Source organism: Dendrobates tinctorius, unplaced genomic scaffold, assembly GCF_039654945.1.
Source record: "Dendrobates tinctorius isolate UK_male_01 unplaced genomic scaffold, ASM3965494v1 ptg000158l, whole genome shotgun sequence".
NCBI classification, from domain to species: Eukaryota; Metazoa; Chordata; class Amphibia; order Anura; family Dendrobatidae; genus Dendrobates; species Dendrobates tinctorius.
The window spans coordinates 1,713,611-1,735,112 of NW_027361825.1; the positions used below are offsets into that span (position 1 = coordinate 1,713,611).

General features: G+C 43.4%; 1 protein-coding gene across 2 annotated transcripts; it reads left to right on the plus strand.

The window, feature by feature from the left end:
* Positions 1 to 976: 976 nt before the first annotated feature.
* On the plus strand, positions 977 to 17,509 carry LOC141051728 (major histocompatibility complex class I-related gene protein-like). Of its 2 annotated transcripts, none has more exons than XM_073548728.1 (5): positions 977 to 1,096; positions 5,055 to 5,315; positions 9,819 to 10,094; positions 11,012 to 11,287; positions 17,063 to 17,509. In XM_073548728.1, the coding sequence occupies exons 2-5, from the start codon at positions 5,078 to 5,080 to the stop codon at positions 17,224 to 17,226; spliced, it is 954 nt and encodes a 317-aa protein (XP_073404829.1). In that variant the 5' UTR covers positions 977 to 1,096; positions 5,055 to 5,077; the 3' UTR covers positions 17,227 to 17,509. The 2 variants fall into 2 exon arrangements, with proteins under 2 accessions (XP_073404829.1, XP_073404828.1); XM_073548727.1 differs by lacking the exon at positions 977 to 1,096 and adding an exon at positions 4,843 to 4,970.
* Positions 17,510 to 21,502: the final 3,993 nt, after the last annotated feature.

The following is a 21,502-nucleotide window of genomic DNA, read 5'->3' on the forward strand; positions in this document are numbered from 1 at the left end:
GAAGTGGGGCTGTTAATGGGGATGTTGAAGTCCCCCAGGATAAGGGTTGGTAGTTCGGAGGACATGAAGTGCGGCAGCCAGGCTGAGAAGTCGTCAAAGAAGAGGGTGGGTGAGTATGGGGAGCGGGTAAATGACCGCTACTCTGACGGGGAGGGGACAGAAGAGCCTGATGGTGTGGACCTCAAAAGAAGGGAATGAGAGTGATGGAACTGGGGGGATGACCTGGAAAGTGCATTGTGGGGACAGGAGTATGCCGACTCCACCACCAGGTCTGCTTGTGGGTCTCAGGGAATGGGTGAATTGTAAGCCACCATGGGAAATGGCAGCAGGAAAGTAGTTGTGCAGGAAAGGAAGTTTGTTACATACAGACCGTGGATTCCAGAGGACACAATTGAAAGAAGGAGATGAAGGAATGCAAATAATATTAATAAGCTAATTATGATTTTGATATGGTGTAGGGTAGGGGTTGAAGTTGGGGGATGGTGGACCGGGGTTGGGGGGAGATGTCCCCTGAAATCAGTAGGAGTAGGAACATAAAGAGCAAGTAGTTCTTTGAAATGTTAGAAGTTTTTTTGTGCAATGTGTTTGGGCAAGATGGCCTGAGGTTTTTCAGGAAGGTGAGAAGTGCATCGGAGCTGTACATGGGAGAGGGAAGTATAGAGGGGCTGATGTGTATGAGTTGTGATGGAGGAGGGATGGGGCTGTGAATGTGCATGGCAAGGGAACACAAGAGGATAGAAATAAAGGACATGGTTAAAAGGGAGAGCAAAGTGTGGGTTACCAGACTCCTGCCCTGACTAACTGTCATGGAGTAACTGTCTTTTGCTGGATGGTTAGCTAATGCGATGCTTTGCTTAATGCGTGCGACCCCCTCACATGCGTGTTCCCCTTAGAATGAATCTAAATTTATACACCCCAATACAGGGCCAGGAAAGATTAATTGTGGGAGCTGCTTAGTTATAAATTAGCAACAGCTGCTCAACGCATCCTGGTGTGCAAGAGATGATGAAAGATGCAGTCCTGATTCCATCTCTAGGCTAGAGCACCTGTCCTGAGATAACATCTACAGAGTTCCCCTCCCCATGGATATACAACAGTAAGTACTGAGAACAGTGTAACAGATGAATTATAGCAAAGAAGTTGAATGACATGGCTACCATTCACACTGCTTGCTAACATTGAATGGAGTGAAATGCATGCAGGGTGGTTGATCAGAAGTTGAATGACATGGTTACCTGTGTGAAGAGAGAAGGTGGATGTTAATTCCTTGCCATGGAGTAACTGTCTTTCCTGATAGATTTTTTCATGCTGATTTCTGAAATGTCTTCAGATTTTTCCCTAAGGTGCGAAATGAACAAACAAATGTGCAAATAAGCAGTGAAGAGGTTAATACCCACAATGAGCTGTAGCGCCAGGCTTCTCTAGGTACGTTTGTTTGTTCATTTTGCACAATACCTTTTATCTTGCAATTTCATGCACTTTTATGCAAATAAGGGACTCACTTGTTTATATATGCTTCAGTTGCACAATTCACATTGTTTATTCACTTTTTCATATATTGCTCAGTTTTTACCTCCAGGCTATGTATCATTTTACTATTTACTGATCTGTGGCGCCATCTTATGGCTATCTTTGATATATCATTGTGAGAAAAGGAATTTTTTATTACAGTATATTGAATTTTCATGTATTAATAAAGACATATATAATTTTATACTTTTTGCGTTTTGGTTCATTTTTTGCATCTTGTTTCTATATGATTTATACTATACAGTTTTGTGTGCGTCTGCTGCACTATACTGTGTACGTGGGGGGCTGCATTATACTTTGTGTGGGGGCTGCACTATACTGTGTGTGGGGGGACTGTGTAACTGTGTAACACAGGTACTTGGATGCAGTGACACAGAGGCGTGGAGCAGGGGTTAACTATTATTTACTAAATTAACAGGAATAAACTCGCAGGGAGATAACAGGGAAAAGGGGATGCAGGGTAAACAGTATAACTGCTATTCAACTATACAGTTTTTTTTTCAGGTTTAACTTATCGTAGTTCCGCTGTCTGTTACTCTCTGGAGGTCTAACAGGTGATGAGATACCGGCAGAGGCTGGTGCGTCTTCAGGCGGTCACCGGTTTTGCCCGCTGAGCCCCTAGTCCATCTAACTGCGGCGCTGAAGAGTGAAGCTCCCCGCAATATTCCAATCAGCGTATGTGCCTCTGAGCAGCCGCCGTCACCTGGATATCCGCACTGCAACGCTCTGCTCAACGTGCGTCTCCCTGCACACCTGCTGGTACTTGTGAATCTTTACTGCGCCCATCCTAGATCTGTGCTTTGCGGCTGGGAGCCTTTCCCAACAAACTCCTCTGACCTGCAAGCTCGGCAACGCTCCCCAGGTTCTTACTGCACCTGACCCTCATTACTGCCGTGCGGCCTATCGTTGCTCATGGTGCGGCACAGGTCCTCTCTCACTCAGCCCTCCAGCGGGAAGCCCCATTCTTCCCACGCAAACCTCCTTATACTCTCCTGACTCACCACGCCCCCTCTCTGCAAGACATGGGTCTCCTCGGTCCTCAGTTTCCTTCCCCCCTGAAACAGAAGCTTCAGTAGTTTCAGACCCAGCGCTTCAGCAGCACTTGCAGCCTGGTTCTCTCTTCTACACCCTCGCTTTCCTTTAGCTCGCCATTCCATGGGCGAGAGCTCTTTCACCAAGAGTCCACATTTCTTAACTTCTTGGATGATTTGTTGCCAAAAAAATTGATCTTGCTCATAACGGGTAGTGCGCAGTCCAGCTGTCATTCGCTCTGATCGCTGTAATCTGGGTTGGCCAATGGGAGGTGGGGAGCTACTTTGGTCCAGTGGATGACGGTGTTCGTCCACAGTTCACAGTCTCTCCATTCCATCTCGTCACACTCCCCTCTTCTTTGAACTCGGCAGGCCTCGGGCGAGAAGAGTCTTTGTGCCCCTTAATGTTCTTTGGAGGGGGGGCCAGATGTCCCCAGTTTTCACACCCATTTCTGCCTCTCTTGCACTACATTTTGCCAAAGAAAATCATTCTGCGCATATCACATGGGCAGGACACCAGTGTGGTTACACTGGGTACTTTGAGGCACCTCTTGAATTTTCTTGTCAGGAGTACTCGGAACTTCAGGTACCTCATGCAGAATTTTGACATCTGGCTCTCTTTCATGGTATTCAGTGTCCTCCTCCACTAAGTCATCTGACTGCGCACTAGATGTAAGCCCTACTTCCGCCTCTTCACTGAGACCGCCGTCATTTTCAACTTCCTTGGCACACCGGCTCCACCTAATTCACTTCCATGCTCCTAAATAACACAGTCATCTCGCTGCAGGCAAACGACGCCTTCTCCCTCACTTCTCAGTGTCCGGCGCCATGGCTCTGCCTTGCTCTGTGTGAAGCTCCCCTTTGCTCTGCTATGAAGGCTCTCCACAGCTGATGTTTCTGTGTCTGCTTTGATGCCTCTGGCGGCTGTTCTGTAGGGTGTTCCTGGCTGTGGTTTTGTCTCTAGTTCTTTGGATATCTGGATCTCTTGGATGTCTGGATATTTGGATGTATCTTCCACATGTCTTTTAGGGCAGGAGCATTATGTACAGTATATAATTGCTTTAGTAGAGCAGGTGATAGATTGAATCATTTTTTACTCTTTGTTTCCATCAGATGAGTGGAAGGTTGTGGCACGCTCTATATTGGGGCGTGCAACGCACCCTCCACAGTGATGACCCTCCCACCTGGGGCCACGAGTCCGAATAAAGGACAGAGAGGGCTGATCATTTTAGCCATAATGGCTCCGCACCAAAAGCTCTTAAGTTCTTACTACGTCGTTCCGCCACCTTCATGTTATGTGGTGGGGCATAAGCGATGGAGTACTCTCCCATAGCTACTGCCCCTTGCAATATTACAGTTTCAAAGAAAGACTTTGCTGATTCTTGCAAAAACCTGTTAAAAATGTCATCTTGTTTTCCAGCTCAGTAAAGTGGCACCTAAAAGTGAGCCCGTGCTGCATCCACTTCCACTTCACCCTGAGAGGGGTATCCCCAGCCTCAGCCATGTGGCAATTTGGCAAATATTGCTCAATACGGTGCTGACAATGGTGTAAATATTGGATGCAAACATTCCCTCCTAATGGTGTCGCTAAGATACTGTCATGAGTGCATACAGGAGAAACATGCGGATATCGGGTCACTTGTGAGATTGGAGAAGTATGAGACCCGGCAAAACACCCGTACCCCAGTGCACTGGTCTTAGAATATTCTCATTTTAGGATTACATTTCCAATAAATTTGGTCCCAAATATATCCAGAATGGGCATCCCTTGTCCCCTTCCCTCATCCTGCCCGATACCGCTGCTGCTGTAGATGAGAAGGCGGCTGTGCATGTACAATCACTTCTGTGGGAATTCACAATGCACCTGATGGAGCATGTCCCGATGGTTTTTGCTTATTAGGCTGCAAAGATGAGGTCCCTTCTACACAGGTGATGACTGCAGCCAATCACTGGCTTTGGTGGTGTCATGGTTGGGACCAGTGACTGGTTGCAGCGGTCACGTATGTAGTTGGGACCTTATCGTGGAATACCTATAGGAGGAAACTGCTCCAATCCACCGATGACTCAATTTTATTGATCCCGGAGAACCCCTTTGAGCCAAATATTTCCAAATACTTCCTTGCTACACCTGCTCTAAGTTTCCTAGTATTTCCTTATACGTTGGAAGATTTAATCCATATGTGGTTTTCAGATAATGCCAATATAATCCTGCCATTATTAAGGGGATTTCTCCTCATCGGGCGGTGGCCGCTCCCTGGATTGCTTTATAAGGAGTGTGGCAATAGTGTGAGCTGTGCCAGTCCCAGGTTATAGCACAGACGGAGACACCAGGAAGCTGCGCCAACATGGGCAGGTACATGGTGGCTGAAGCTTTACTCCTGATTGCGTCCGCTCGCTTCGCTTGTGCAGGTAACGACCTGAGCATTGCTATTAAATCTAACATGGATGTGATTTTGGTATAACTACAACCCCTGCATCTCCTCTTCTCCACAGACTATCACTCTCATTATTTCCACATGACTATGATCTCAGATGATCCCACGTCAGACTTTCCTTCATTCACAGAGACGAGGACGCTGGACGACGTTATTCTTCTCTGGTACGACAGTGACGACGAAGTGATAGAGCGTCGTGTGCCCTGGTACAAAAGCCTAAATCAGACTTTATGGGTAGCCAGTCATAATTTTTATCTGCAGCAAAAGGATATGCAAGAGACTCTACACAACATCCAAAATTACCACCGCCATATAAAGGGTAGGTAGCATTGCAATCATTTCATATTTTATTGATTTTTTGTTGCTCTGTGGGCAGCACGGTGGCTCAGTGGTTAGCACCATAAATATTTTTCCTCTGCATTACTAGCACCATAAATATATTCAGCACGGTAGCTCAGTGGTAAGCACTGTAAATATATACAGCATGCTGGCTCAGTGGTTAGCACTGTAAATATATGCAGCATGGTGGCTCAGTGGTTAGCACTGTAAATATATGCAGCATGGTGGCTCAGTGGTTAGCACTGTAAATATATGCAGCATGGTGGCTTAGTGGTTAGCACTTTGCAGTGCTGGGGTCCTGGGTACAAATCCCGCCAAGGACGACATCTGCAAGGAGTTTTTATGTAACGTGTATAAACATAGATACCATCCAAAAAAGGATTTGAATCACTATATATATATATATACTGTTGTTCAAACCAATTCATGAAAATAATAGCCAGGGAGGGGCTGAATTTAGCCCCCATTTTGGATGGTATCTATGTTTATGCACGTTACATTGATGATGTCCTGGTGGTCTGGAGGGGTGACAAAAATGAAATCAGTACATTTATTGCATATCTTAATAATAATCCCTGCAACACTGTTTCCTTTTTGGATCTTCAACTCACGGGTAATTCCCATGAGAAAAATATCAACTGTGGTCTATATAGGAAACCAGTGTGTGGAAACTCCCTATTACATGCAGCAAGTAATCATCCGAAGCATATTATTATTAATAATATCCCCACTGGAGAATATATTAGAGCTAAACGCTGCTGCACAACAGAGGCTTCATACTTTGCTGACCATTGATAAACGGTTCCTATGCAGAGGATATAACAAACCAATACTGGAGAATGCCAAGAGAAAAACTATTATGAAGAGTAGGGAGGATTATTTAAGGGATAGTGCACACTAGGGTGACCGGATCTCATATGGGGGGGAAAAATGTTGGAATCTTGTCCGTCTGGACCCCACAAAACGATTCCCCTTTCCAGATATTGAGAGAGCCAAAATTTGAGCTCGATCAAACGACGTTAACCCGTGCCGCTCGTCGCTCAAAGTTTGAAAAAATCCAAATTGAGGTATTTTAAGATTTAGGTATTTTGCATAGTCTGTTAGACTATAAAGAATGTGACAACAACATTGCAGAAATAGCCCTGACCAAATTTTCGAACCATTTGTGGTATTTGAATGCAGAGTTGGTGGGATTATCGTTTTTTGATCCCACCATTACAGACAATGAAAAGTTGTTAATGGCTAATAAATTGCTCAGTAGCACAGATGAACCATCAGAGCACGCTAACCTACATGAGTTGATAATTTTACATAGTTATCTAATCTATTCTAGAGCTTTTGTTAAAGTAGTTTTTGAAGCGTCAGAATATAATGCTCGGCATTTGCTTACAACTTGCAGGGCATATTGCTTTTGTTCTTCATCTTTTGTCAGAAGGTCGTTAAAGTCGGTTACTTCCTACCTCTTTTATTTTTTCTTTCCTAACTTTTGGATTTACAACCCTAGCGTGCTCTGATGGTTCATCTGTGCTACTGAGCAATTTATTAGCCATTAACAACTTTTCATTGTCTGTAATGGTGGGATCAAAAAACGATAATCCCACCAACTCTGCATTCAAATACCACAAATGGTTCGAAAATTTGGTCAGGGCTATTTCTGCAATGTTGTTGTCACATTCTTTATAGTCTAACAGACTATGCAAAATACCTAAATCTTAAAAAACCTCAATTTGGATTTTTTCAAACTTTGAGCGACGAGCGGCACAGGTTAACGTCGTTTGATCGAGCTCAAATTTTGGCTATCTCAATATCTGGAAAGGGGAATTGTTTTGTGGGGTCCAGACGGACAAAATTCCGACATCGATTTTTTGCGGTCACCCTAGTGCACACACACAAAATTCAGATATTTCTCCGGTTCCTGAAATAGTCTTTTCCACCACATATAGTAATCAATTTAATAAGATAGTGGCAATTGTAAAGAAGTACCTTCCCATTTTAAATACTGACCCTATTATACAGAAAATTCTTACAAAGGGTGTTAAATTTGTATCAAAACGTGGGGTTACTATTGGCAACTATCTTTCACCCAGTGATCATTCGTCTAACAGGAACTTTCATAGTGAAACCCAATCTACATGGCTTGCCACAGTGGGCTCATATCGTTGTGGCCATAAAACATGTGGTGCCTGCAAATATATGGTTAATTCTAAACATTTTTCTTCTTTTTCAGGCTAATAGATCTATGACATAAATTTTCTCATGAATTGCAGTAGTACCAATTTGGTGTACCTCATATGCTGCGAACAATGTTGTCTGCAGTACGTGGGATACACCACACGCTCGCTCCGTAAACGCTTACCGGAGCATATTTATGATGCTCAAAATCGCACTACACGTACTCCCTCGGGTGCATCTCGACATTTTTTGCAAATGCATGGGGGTGATGTATCTAATCTAAAAATTATGGCCATTGACAAACCAAATTTAAAATTCAGAGGAGGTAATATAACATGAATTACGAAAGTGTGAGGCGAAATGGATTCTGTGTCTGCAGACAAGAACGCCTGGCGGTTTAAATCTGAGAAATGATCTGAGTTTTTTATATTGAATTTTTTTTTTTTTTTAATTATTGATGTTTGGGTTTCATGTGCTTATAATACATACTGGGTTGGTCACCTTTATATATAAGATGGTTTGATGGTACTCTTTGCTAGTATATTATCCTTTGGGTTTACTAGCGGTTCACATTGAGTTAATTCATCAGGTGCATACTGATTTGTCTTCAGTTCCTAGTGCAGGATATATGTTTGGGAATTTTTAGTATGTGGTCATTATGAGTAAGACTCTGTTGAGTTGAAACGCGTAAATGTCTGTCTTCACCATGGATTTTTAACCTGTATCCTGCTTTTGGATTTTTAATGAAGATCTCTCAATAAAGATTTATTTTCAAGTAAGAAGATGTGCTGGAATATTTGGATTTTTTTAAGCCTTTACTGACTATTAAAATGGGGAACCCCACCCCAAAAAAAATTATGTGGGGTCCCCCTATAATTAATAACCAGCAAAGGCTATGCAGACAGCTGCGGGCTGATATTAATAGCCTAGGAAGGGGCCAAGGAGACTGCCCCTCTGAGGCTAAAAACAACAGCTCTCAGCTGCACCAGAAAAGGCGCATCTCTAAGACGTGCCAATTCTGGCACTTACCCTCGTTCTTTCTAATTGCCCTGTAGTGCTGGCAAGTGGGGTGATAGTTGGGGGGGTTGATGTCACCTTTGTATTTTCAGGTGACATCACACCCCGAGGTTAGTAATGGAGAGGCGTCAATAAGACGCCCCCATTACTTACCCCATAGTCAAATTGTATGAAAACATAGACACCCAGAATAAAGTCATTTAATTGAAAGAATGACACAGACTCCTTTAATAAATCTTAATTAAACCATACTTACAACCTTGCCCATTCCAGCGACCCCTTGTCATCTGCAAAAGAGTTAAAAATAAAAAACAACAATATTCCTCACCTTTCCGCAGAGATGTTGCTAATCCATTTGTCCCACAATGGGTCCAGCTCTGCTACATCTAGATGGCAGGCTGCATGGGTGCATGATGCGACCATAAAGCCTGTCATCCAGCAGACACTGGGCGCCCAGTGTCTCCCTATGAACTCCTATTCCCTGTCTGAGGGCACCGAAAGTTCTCCTGCCCGTTGTGCCGTCTGACAGGTCCTGCGAGTTCACAACCCATGAACTCACTTCACCTATGGACATTAATGCGAGAGAGGTGGGAAATTTTCCCACAGTGCTCGTGCTGACGTCAGAAAGGTGTAGTGAGTTCATTCATTGGCTATGAACGGCTGATGTCATGCTGATTGACAGCCGGCTCCCCGCAGTAAGGCAGAAGGGAGCCGGCTGTCAATCAGCATTCCGTTGGCTGACATTCCCCATTGACAGAGAAGCCCGAAAGTGCTATACTGTAGACATTGAGCAGATGAATTGCAGTCAGTGACTAATCTGAGCCGGTGCCGGGTATAAACAGAAAGTAGTTAGGCTCATAGTATATAGAAAAAAAATCCTGGAGAACCCCTTTAAATGGTTAACAGAATAAAATTGGAATATCCTTTAATTGCATTTTAGTATATTGGGTAGAGATAGGCGAGTTGTCTTTTTATACTTTTATGACCACCTACCCTTAGGGCATGTTAACTTGTAAAAGATTTGCAGTGGACTTTTCTGCAGATTATTTGTGGCTAAATTCTCATGTGATACATGCAGATTTTGTTGTGGATTTGCCGCATATTTCATCCTTTGCATTGGAAAGAGGGAAATCAGCAATCAATTTCATACAAAGAATTGACACTTTCAGATTTGAAAAATGTGGAAATGTTTCACAATACCGATTTCTTATATGCAAATCTGACTAGAAAATCTGCAATAAAAATGCATTGTGTGAACCAGGGGTATTTTATTTTTTCTTATTTCTGTTTACAGGGTATCACATTCTGCAGTGGTTGGAAGGATGCACGCTGTCTGATAATGGCACAGCCCAGGCTTTATGCCACATTCATTATGATGGAAAACTATTCATGTATTTTAATACAAATACCGTAAGGTGGGCGGCAGAGTCGCCGAGTGATGAGGAATTTGTAGAAAAATTTAATTTTAATAAAACTATATTAGAACAAAACCAGTATATTTTGGTAAATATGTGTATCCCGCACATCACCAGATTGCTCTCACTAGGAAACTGCACCTTTAATCGAAAAGGTAAGACTGCAGAAGACTAAGTATGACTTCTACAGAAAACTTCTCACTCTTACTTCCTATGGGAACCAAGACCAGAACCTATCAGACACATATTCTATTTGACATTGCTTCTCCCCTAAACATTTACTTATTAATTAATTAAGACAACTCCATTATTACTTACAAATTCGTATAAGGGAATCTGTCAGTAGGATACACCCTCCTAAGTTGTCCATATGGAGGACATGCAGATCATATTATTCCAGTGAAAGCCACATTTTTCTTAATATGTAAATGAGCTGTTAAGTTCTATGGGTGGGACATAGATCTCCCTGAGAATCCGCCTCCAGAGCTTATTGTAAATGAAAGGCGGCATTACTGATACGAGACATGTAAATTCGGAGAGCAGACTGTGAGTCATTACATGCCTCACACTGGAAACGCCTCCTTTGGGGGCAGATTCTCAGAGAATATGTCAGTAGCAATTCACCTCCAAACTATTTATATATGCGTATAGCTCTTTCAAAGACAAGTTCAGCAATATATTTACATGGCCAGACCTTGCCTCCATTAGTGAGAAACCAGAGTTTGAATTGACATATAAATATGGCTGAAAAGCTATGGTAGATCTAAGTGAAAAGCTATGGTAGATCTGAAGCCTCTGTCACTCCAGCTCTATTCCCTGTCCAACGCCACCTCCTCTTTTGTTATATTATTATGTATTACAAGGAAATGGACTGTGCTGACAGATTTAAAAAAACACAGTTCACTGTTCGCTGCCCTGACATCACGATGAGGCTTCAGGATCACGACTTGCAACGATCAGCTGATTTTAATGGTGGCTCTCATGTCAAAGGGAATGTCTTTGGATAGAGAACATCATCTTTATCTTGTAATTAGGAAACAATGATTATTATCCCTTGTTCTTCATCTTGTAGAAGCTCCAGTTGTGAAGGTGACCCAGATCCCAGTAGACAATGGCACACTTAGGGTGCACTGCCGAGCGTACGGGCATTACCCCAAAGATATCTCCATAATGTGGTACAAGAATGGACAACACATATCGGAGGAGATGATGGAAAGGACGACGCTGCCATTACTGGACCTGACGTTTCTGACCTCTTTATCACTCAATGTCACATCCATGGCCGATGAAGTGTATACCTGTAGGGTCAACCACAGTAGTATGCGGCAGGACTTCACTCAGGACTGGAGTAAGTGGAGTAAAATGTTATGAACCGATAATATGACTCCACACACACACCGCAAATCTAGAGCATATCCATATTTGGATGCAACCAAATGTTTCTTTTCAGCTGGCCTGGGTGTTAGTTTTGTAGTTAGGCTAAAAAGTATTCTTATGTAAGTTTAGGCCTATAGCTGCAATATGTCATCACATAATAAGGTTCAAACTCCGGGACCTGCACCTATACTGAGAATGGAGGGGCCACAATGCTGTTCCAGCACAGTGTCTTTTTCTAAGGGTGCAGACAGACGGGTGTATAACTTGTGCGATGATCGCATCGCACTGCCCGGACTGACCCGGCATCTCTCCTGACCTCAGCATGACAGCGTTTTGTATTTCTATGCAGTTGTAAAGAGGACAGCCAGTACGAGGATTGTGATGCCATCCTGAGTTACACGGACGTCTGTCTGTGCCCTTAGTATTTATAATACCTGCATATTGGCACTCCTGGCTGTGATGTAAAATGAGCCCTTATACTCCTGATGAAGCAACTTATTGGGACAGGTTTCAGCAGCACTCCCTGTATCATCACTCTCAGGGGCTGGCTGGCAAATTTTGGCCTGGGGGGCAAGCAGACAGCAGTGGCCCATTAGCAGCGGCCTATCCTTCAGACACTGGACGGCTCGGGAACATCACAAGTATGCAAACTCATACTTGCGATCACTATGCTGGCAACTCCAGGGAATCGTGACCGTGTGCACAGTGCACTATCATAATTCAGTAACGTGCCATCACACTGAGTCACTGATGAAAATCATCTAGAGGCCAAAAAACAGTGTTGGAAAAAAAAAAGTGTGTGGCTTGGAAATTGCATGTTGTCCTCATAGAATTGATTCATATATACTCACCTACAATATAAAAAAGACAAAACAGTCCACGTTAAGAAGAAGTCATTAACTTTTTTTTCTTTAAACCTGTGTAAATGTTAGTTTAGTGCAGTGTCAGTGTGTTAAGATACTCAAAGATAGCAGTCTTCTCCAGTATCCAGCGCCGCTCCGCTCCTCTTCTAAGTTATCTGACAGCTATTCAGACTCTATGGGTCACGCTGCGCTCTGTGACCCATAAGTGGCTTTTACAATATAAGTCTATGGAGCATGAGAACAAAGCTCAAAATGAGGACCATAGACTTACAGTGTAAAGAGACTTCCAGGTCACATACAGGTGCTTCTCACAAAATTGGAATATCATCAAACTCGCCTGTCCTTGACCTAGTCAGAAGATGAGAGACACCAGACCCAACAATGTAGACAAGCTGAAGGCTGCTATCAAAGCAGCCTGGGCTTCCATAACTCCTCAGCAGTGCCACAGGCTGATCGCCTGCATTCCACGCCGCATTGATGCAGTAATTGATGGAAAAGGAGCCCCGACCAAGTATTGAGTGCATTTACTGAATATACATTTCAGAAGGCCAACTTTTCAGATTTTAAATCAACATTAACAGAAATAAACACGTGAAATAGATCACTCTGTTTGTAATGACTCTATATAGTATATGAGTTTCACTTTTTGTGTTGAAGAACTGAAATAAGTTAACTTTTTGATGATATTCTAATTTTGCGAGAAGCATCTGTAAAGCATAGTGTGAGCCGGAGTCCGAAGAGTGAAGACGTCACTCAGAGGAGAAGCAGAGAGGTGCTGGATACCGGAGAACAGGGGCGTATCTAGGGGGGGGCAACCGGGGCAGTTGCCCTGGGCGCAGCCGGCAGGGGGCGCAGTACGGGCAGGAATGCAGCGGTCCGCAGTGTCCTCCCTGGCGGCTGCGTTCTGCCGCCCCCCTGACCTGAGAGTCGGCGGTTCTCTGTGTCAGCTGTCAAGCTGACAGCAGGCGCAGAGAAGGTGCGCGTGCCGGCTCCCAGGGAACAATTGTACTGGCGTCTGTATAGATGCCAGTACAATTGCAGCTCTGACCGCCGGGCCAGAGCGACGTCAGCAGCGTGACATGTCATGTGATCACGCTGCTGACGTTATTCCCCGGCGCCCAGAGTGAACGCTCAGCACTGGACCGCTGGTGGTAAGTGTGCTCCAATGTGGAGCTGAAGAAACCACCGAAGATGGGGGGTGTTAATGTGTGGCGATGGGGTTAATGTGTAGTGGGGTCAATGAGTGGAGATGAGGTTAATGTGGGGATGGGGATTAATGTGGGGATGGGGTTAATGGATGGGGGTTAATGAGTGGGGGGTTAATGTGTGGGGATGGGGGTTAATGAGTGGAGATGGGGGTTACTGTGTGGGGGGTAAAGAGTGGGGATGGGGTTAATGTGTGGGGGGTTAATGAGTGGGGATGGGGGTTAATGTGTGGGGGGTTTAATGAGTGGAGATGAGGTTAACGTGGGGATGGGGATTAATGTGTGGGGGGTAAAGAGTGGGGATGGGGTTAATGTGTGGGGGGTTAATGAGTGCGGATGGGGGTTAATGTGTGGGGGGTTAATGAGTGGGGATGGAATTAATTTGTGGAGGGTTAATGAGTGGGGATGGAATTAATGTCTGGGGGGTTAATGAGTGGGGATGGGGGTTAATGTGTGGGGGATTTGGAGGGGGGGTACATAATGTGTTGGGGGATTTGGGAGTATGGACGGGGGGTTAATGAGTGGGGATGGGGGTTATTGTTTGGGGGGGTTAATGAGTAGGGATGGGGTTAATATGTGGGGGATTTGGAGTGGGGGGTACATAATGTGTGTGGGGGATTTGGAGTGGGGATGGGGGTTAATGAGTGGGGATGGGGTTAATGTGTGGGGGATTTGGAGTGGGGGGGCGCCAAACCAAATTCTTGCCCCGGGTGCCAGGAAGCCTAGATACGGCTCTGCCGGAGAAGATACCGCTAGGGGAGCATATTAACACAATGGCACTACTCTAACCTCTACACAGAATTAGGATGAAAAAAATTTATAGGAGGATTCTTTAAAGAAGAATATAATTAACATACAGTTGTATCATCTCTGTGTAGTAGACCTGGTTATATTTAGAAGTATGGATACAAGATAATATGTGACTGGTATATGATATATCAGTGACATATCATCTGTATATACACCAGATGTGCACACAGTATACCACATCCAGTGTACAGGAGAATATATGACGGGTATATGATATACTGTGACTATAGGCATCAGATGGTATGTACGGAAAATATGTGGCTGTTGTATATTATACTAGGAATACAGACACTAGACATTACACCAGTCACATATTATCCTGTATATAGCATCTGATGTTTGTGCACATAGTATGAGCGCCACGTGACAGACCATGACTGTCGTGGAGGCCAAAGCAATAGGCTGAAATTAATTCTGCTCAAAATTATTATTAACATATTAATTACAATTCATATTAAAATAAAATAATAATATCATAATATATAATATTAATCGTCATGTGGGGGCTCTGCTTCGTGTGGATGACGCATCCACTATCATCCACACAGAGCTCCCTATCACGCTCCTGTGTAGACGCACTTCTATCTGCCCTGCTGAGGGGAAAGGCCAAAGAGCGTGTATTACAGTACTGTGCTCTGCCCTCAGCAGGGAAGACAGAAGTACGCCTGCACAGGAGCGTGATGGGGAACACTGTGTGGATGACATAGGATGCGTCATCCAAACAAAGCAGGGAAGGAGAACGTCATCGCAAGAAAAAGGGAGGCACTGGAACAAGACCGGACTGCCCAGTAGGTGAGTATAATAAAACCAATTTTTTTACCTTACAGGGCGTCAAATACACAGCATTCTAGAACACTGTCACATGGGGCTGAAAGATGGTGGTCATAGGTTATATGGGAATAAACTGGTGACAGGTTACCTTTAAGTATGCTGACATCTCCCCTATATACAGAATGAGTCCACACACAGTCCCCCATGTGAGGTATGAGCCTCCACATAACTTCTCTATTTACAGTATGAGCTGTCACATAGCCCTTTATATAATGCGTGAGTCCTTGTCCCCTATATACAGTATGAGCCCTCACATAATCTCTTATATTCAGTGAGTCCTTGCATAGCCACCTATATATAGTATGAGTCCCCACATAGCTCCCTAGACACAGTACGAGCCTCCACATAATCTCTATATGTACACTATGAGCCACCTTATAGCCACTTAAAAACAGTGTGAGCCCTCACATAGCCTCCCTATATACAGTATGAGCCCCACAGTCCCTTATATACAGTATGAGCCCTCACATAGTCTTCTATATACAGTATGAGCCCTCACATAGCCCCTTATAAATAGGCATACATCCTACATATTAATGTTTTTTAGCGAAGGTTTTGTGCAATAGATACTATATTATACTCATGCTGCTGTTTTACCTTTGCTGATAAAATTCTAAATAATATAAGTTCATTTGCCTCAGTTTTCTTTCAGTATATTTTGCTTTTAATATTTTTAATACAAGGTTTTGTCACTTCTATTTTATAACCGCAACCAATTGGTGCTATAGGTATAAAGGTTAAATCAGATGTAGATAACAATGCCACAGTGTTGATAAGAATACAGCAACTTGTGTCCACATAGGGGATTAAGTAAAGAGGTTCAGTGCATGTCATTACATAGACCATATAGAGAAAAGATGCACATGGAGAGACCAAGAGTTTAATAAAATGTAATTTTTTATTAGAAAAATTTATGAAAATTGTAAAATAATAGTAAAGGGGGGATAGGGAGACAGTGAGGACTACCAATATGGTGGGACCACAGGAAAAAGGAACATGAAGTATAAGTTCAAGATGCCTATAAATAATAGGGTATATACACCTACATAGAACAGGTAGGTGCCGGATTGTAAGTACAAAATATAAGGCCACCGGTGGGAATACCAACGGACAGTAAGAGAATATAAGGGTATAAAGAACAAGATGGTAATAGATGGTTGACTCAGACCTGTGGTACCACGACCCCTCGTGCGTTTCGGCTTGTGTGCCTTCTTCCAGGTCTGAGGTAACCATCTATTACGTCTTGATAATTTTGCCCTAATATTCTCTTACTGTCCGTTGATATTCCACCGGTGGCCTTATATTTTCTACTTACATCCGGCACCTACCTGTTCCATATCACATGAGCCTCTCCTATCTTTTTCTTTCCTGCAGTGCCTCTCCTACATTTCTATTTCCTGCAGTGCCTCTCCTACATTTCTATTTCCTGCAGTGTCTCTCCTACATTTCTCTTTCCTACAGTGCCTTTCCTATCTTTTTATTTCCTGCCTCTCCTATCTTTTTCTTACCTGCAGTGTCTCTCCTATCTTTTTCTTACCTGCAGTGCCTCTCCTACATTTCTTTTTTCCTGCAGTGCTTCCTCTATCTGTTTCTTTCCAGCAGTGCCTATCCTATCTTTTTATTTCCTGCAGTGCCTATCCTATCTTTTTCTTACCTGCAGTGCTTCCTCTATCTGTTTCTTACCTGCAGTGCCTCTCCTATCTTTTTCTTACCTGCAGTGCCTCTCCTACATTTCTATTTCCTGCAGTGCCTCTCCTATCTTTTTCTTACCTGCAGTGCCTCTCCTACATTTCTTTTTTCCTGCAGTGCTTCCTCTATCTGTTTCTTACCTGCAGTGCCTCTCCTACATTTCTTTTTTCCTGCAGTGCTTCCTCTATCTGTTTCTTTCCAGCAGTGTCCCTCCTTATCTTCTTCTTTTTTTTTAGATAATAACAATTTTCCTCCTGATCACTTTATATTGTGTATAGCTATATATTGATAGATACAATTATGGTAATCTTTGACACAATCCTGAAACTTTCTGTTTTCTCTGTGCAGGACTTCCAACTGACTCTGACAATTCCAGCAGTGATCCTCCTAGCCTTCCTATTTGGGCAGTGATCGCTATCTGCCTGACCGCCATTCTCATCATCGCTGTCATTGCGTTTGGTTCAGTTTCCTTTGTTTTTAAAAGATCACAATTACATGAACCATTTGAATGAAACATATGGAGTGAGCCGGATGACGTTTTTTCTTTTTTTAGCTATTACTGTCGATTAGGACAACTTTTCTTTCTTTTCTTTAAATAGGAAGCACAGAAATTAATTATGTTGTTCCACAGCCCAATATTTACTCAAAAAGATGCTACTGCTTAACGTAATGGTGGGAGCTAATGTGGTGCCGAAAGTGGCAAGTGGCCATCTCGCAATGTGTGTTACTTCTAAGCAAGTCTGTCAAGCAAGTCTGGCTGATGTCGGCATACTCTGAAATAAACTTCCTATGGTATTTCTTTGTGATCGCCTTATAGCCAGCTCAAGTCTGTCATTATAGGACTCACACCTCAATCACATTTTTATTTTCTAAACAACTTTGGATTATTCCATAGAATTATTCCCATGTAACAAATTGTGTAATAGATCTCAGCTACTGAAAAGTTGGTTTTCTGCTCCTATTAAAGTCTACAGAGAGGGGAAGATGGAGTGTGGAGAACTCGGCTGTGTGAGCGAGGAGACACACACAAATACATGAAGCTTCCGATTATAGCAAATTTATTCAATTCCAAAGCTGGATTCACAGCTACACTGTATCTGCTTCATCCATTGTCATTTTCGATGCAGTTAGTGCACTCTGTCTTTCTTTTACCTTTTCAATCAATAAGTCAGATGAGACCTTATAAACAATGTCCATTTTGTTCACGGCCAGACTGATGAACAGGGGATAACAGGTTATACATTCTCCTTCTCCATCTTAAACACCATACACTGGCTCCTTACCCAGAGTTACAATTTGCATTTTGTTCCTAGCAACAGGTACCACAGGGGGCATGGGGGGGATTTGGAAAGCCCTACGTTTTCTTAGTGCTAGGGTCATACAGGTCCATGTGTGTCGCTATGATCCCAATACCCCGACTCTTTGCACTATTTTAGTCCCAGGGACTGCACATTGAAGCAATGCTCCCAGTTTCTGTACTCACAGCAGGGTGCTACCTTTTCCCGAGGTCCCCCTTTTAAACTGCACGGTATGTTTCCCAGCCTTATAAGCTTTCCTTTCTGCAGGGGTATCCAATTGCCAATGATGTCCTACCACCTCTGTAACTAGCTGTTTTCCATGCTGAGCCTTGTAGTTCCATAACCAATAACCCTGTCTTCTCCCTTTCACCTCCTTTTCAACACACAGCATACTCAACACTGACTACTTACTTCCTATAACCTTAAAACCTTCCCACTGGTTCCCCTATAGGGACACCCTCCCCTACTCCCTGGGGACATTGTTGCAGTTAACCCTGCATCAACCTGACACACACACCGGCCATAGGGGGGCTTGGCTCCTTCTTCACACTCTTAGGCTACGTGCACACGCTGCGGATTACGCTGTGGTTCCGCAGCGGTTTTGGCCGCTGCGGACCCGCAGCAGTTTTAGCTGCGGTGTACAGTACCATTCAAATGAGTGGTAACCAAAAACCACTGTGTAGACGGTGCGGATTTATCCGTGCGGTTTTCCTGCGGTTTTGAAACCGCAGAAAGAATTGACATGTCAATTCTTTCTGCGGAATCCGCAGCGGTTTCCTATCTCCACCATTGTGGAGATGGTGAAACCGCAGGACCAAACCGCAGGCTAAACCGCAGATAAACCGCAGGTCTTTTGACCTGCGGTTTTATCTGCGGTTTTTGCAAAATTCGCACGGATGAATCCGCAGCGGGTTCCGCAGCGTCTGCACACACCCTTACACCTGCACAGGGGATAGCTGGTGGCCATAAATAGTGTTATTTCTCTTGTGCACACACTATAGCTTATTCTGAATAGTCATCTGAGCAGACAGAAATGTGTTATGATGAGTCACCGAAGGAGGAAAAAAACAAAATACCAGCTAAGTCCAGAAAAACCAGAGAGGTTGGCAGCTATCGGATTGCAGACCCCTGAACCTATCCACAACAACTAGCAGTAGCCGTGGGGGGTTCCTACGGTGCCCTAGACCCCTCGATCACAGCCGGAGAACTACATAGCCTAAAGACAGAAAGGGGAAAAACTAAACTGCCCCAGAGCAGACCCCAAAGCAATAGGCAGCCCCCAACATATAATGACGGTGAAGCAAGATGAAAACACTAACACAGATAGAAAGATAGGTTGAGCAAATGATGGGGCCCAAGCTAACTACATAGGACAGGATAGGAAAGCTGCTGTCTGCCATCCGCAAAAACCCTATCAAAATGAGCCAACCGACTGATAGGAAAAACAGACCCTGAAGTCGCTAGGCTTCAAAAGACTATATCAGCACTCAGGTATATTCTGAAGACAGAGCAAAATATCAACAGATCAGAGACAAAAATGGAATTCAGCTCACCCCCGGCCGGGGATGGCAGAACTCCCAAAAAACAAGGCAAAACAAAAACAAAACTGAAGAGTACAAAGCAGAGCAGAAAAACTTAGCTTTGAGATGCAGGAATCAGACTGGTCTCCAAGAATCCAGCAGGAAAATCACCAGCCAGGAAGAAGGGCGTTGGCAGCCTTATATCCAGTCCTCAATTCCAGCCACCCAGTCATCATCTAGCTGCCCAGGTGTTTGGTAATCAGTCTCACTACCTTCCTTCACTAGAGGAGGGAGTTCATCAGACCTCAATGGTGAAGGGAAAAATGAACTCACAACAGAAATGCTTTAAAGAGGAAATTTCCCCAAATTTTTCATATTTAACTGGTCACACAATGCAATAGAGGCTGCACGGCGGAATAAAAAGTTTTCACTGGAGACTGTACTTCTCTTTGTATGAGCTGCTATCTGACAACATCCAGTTAAACTTTGCAAGGTATTTGCCTAATGAGTTTACTTTTGTTAAGTCCAGGTGGGTGTTATTAGACAGCAACTGATAAAGGGAGGTGGCCACGCCCCCTAGTGAAAACTATCTGATACCACCCACTTGGACTTAAGAAAAGTTAACTCATTAGGTGCCAAATACTTTGCTAATATCTCAGCAACAGCAACATGCCAGCCTTCAAATTATTGTTGCCGTTCACCTGTAACCTTACACATTTATTTAGCTAATCTAGTAAGGAATATAATGAATACTTTATTTTCAGTCTATGGGATATTGTAGGTGATAGTTTATACTAGTAAAAACTGGGATGTGTATTTTATTAGTAATAAAAATGGTCACCTATATACTTTATTTCTTACAGTTTTCTACTTGGTTTTCCAAAAAATACCAAAGCAGGAGCACTGCATTCAAATGGCAAAATGATGGTGGGTTGTGTTCAGGTATTCTTAAAAAAAAAAAATGAAAATCATGAAACATAGCTCCTTAGGGAGCACCCTATAGTGAGGGCATAAAGAACGCCCGCCTTATACAGTGAGTGTCGCTCATCCATTTCTGGCATACATATCAATGCCAAAGGGCCAGCGATGGATGGAAAGAATAAAACGGATTGGTTCTGCTCATCTCGAAGCCAAAGAGAAAACACGGTAAAAAAGATTGAACCTAGTCAATGTCTTGCAAAATTGGCTGAAAAAATAAATAAAGTTCATATATCAAAGACCTAAAGAATAATAATACAACATAAGGCTCTGTGAACACAACGTCTTTTTCCAGGCGTAGTTTGCCTACAAATGCGCCCCATAAAATAAACATAGCACACAGCAATGTAAAAACGTCATTGCTGTGCACGTGTTAAGTCTTATGACAATGCTTTTAACTGCTTCGGGGTTTGGAAAATCTGAATTGGTAAAAGAAGTAACATGTTCATTATTCAAGAGGCTTTCGCCCGTAAAAAGACGCAGGAAATGCTGGTTCAGGAAAATGACTGCTGGTGTTTTTCTGTAGCAGTTTTGCCTGGGAAATACAGTGGCTCCACAGGCATATAAATGATGCACGTGGCCCAGCAGGAAAAAAAATCTGCTTTATAATCTGCAGGACGCTCTTGAGCCACCAATTAGGCCTGACCCATGGAGATGTGGATTTCAAAAGGTCTCTGAAGGTGTCCTCTTATATCTGCCCCAACATCAACAGTAATTAACAGTTAAGTTGACAAACTTGTCTGCAGCGTGCTGTCACCATCTTTGCCCTGTAGCCACAGCTGGATCCTGCATTATTACTGCGGATTATATTTTTGTCCTTTAAAAGGAGAAAAGTGACGTGCTGTGTATTTAAGTGTATGTAGTGCAAGGTACTTTTTGCACAGAAATTTTCCGCAGCGTGTGGGTGAAAATTTTTCATTTTGCAGTTAAAATCTGCTGTGAATTTGTGAGCAGGTTGGCGGATGCAGTAACGGACAACAGGCAGAACAAGG

Coding starts and splice junctions, on each gene's coding strand:
- LOC141051728 (XM_073548727.1), top strand. CDS start 4,907: ATGGGCAGGTACATGGTGGCTGAAGCTTTACTCCTGATTGCGTCCGCT. Junction 5,316..9,818: donor TTACCACCGCCATATAAAGG/GTAGGTAGCATT, acceptor TTCTGTTTACAG/GGTATCACATTCTGCAGTGG. Junction 11,288..17,062: donor GGACTTCACTCAGGACTGGA/GTAAGTGGAGTA, acceptor TTCTCTGTGCAG/GACTTCCAACTGACTCTGAC.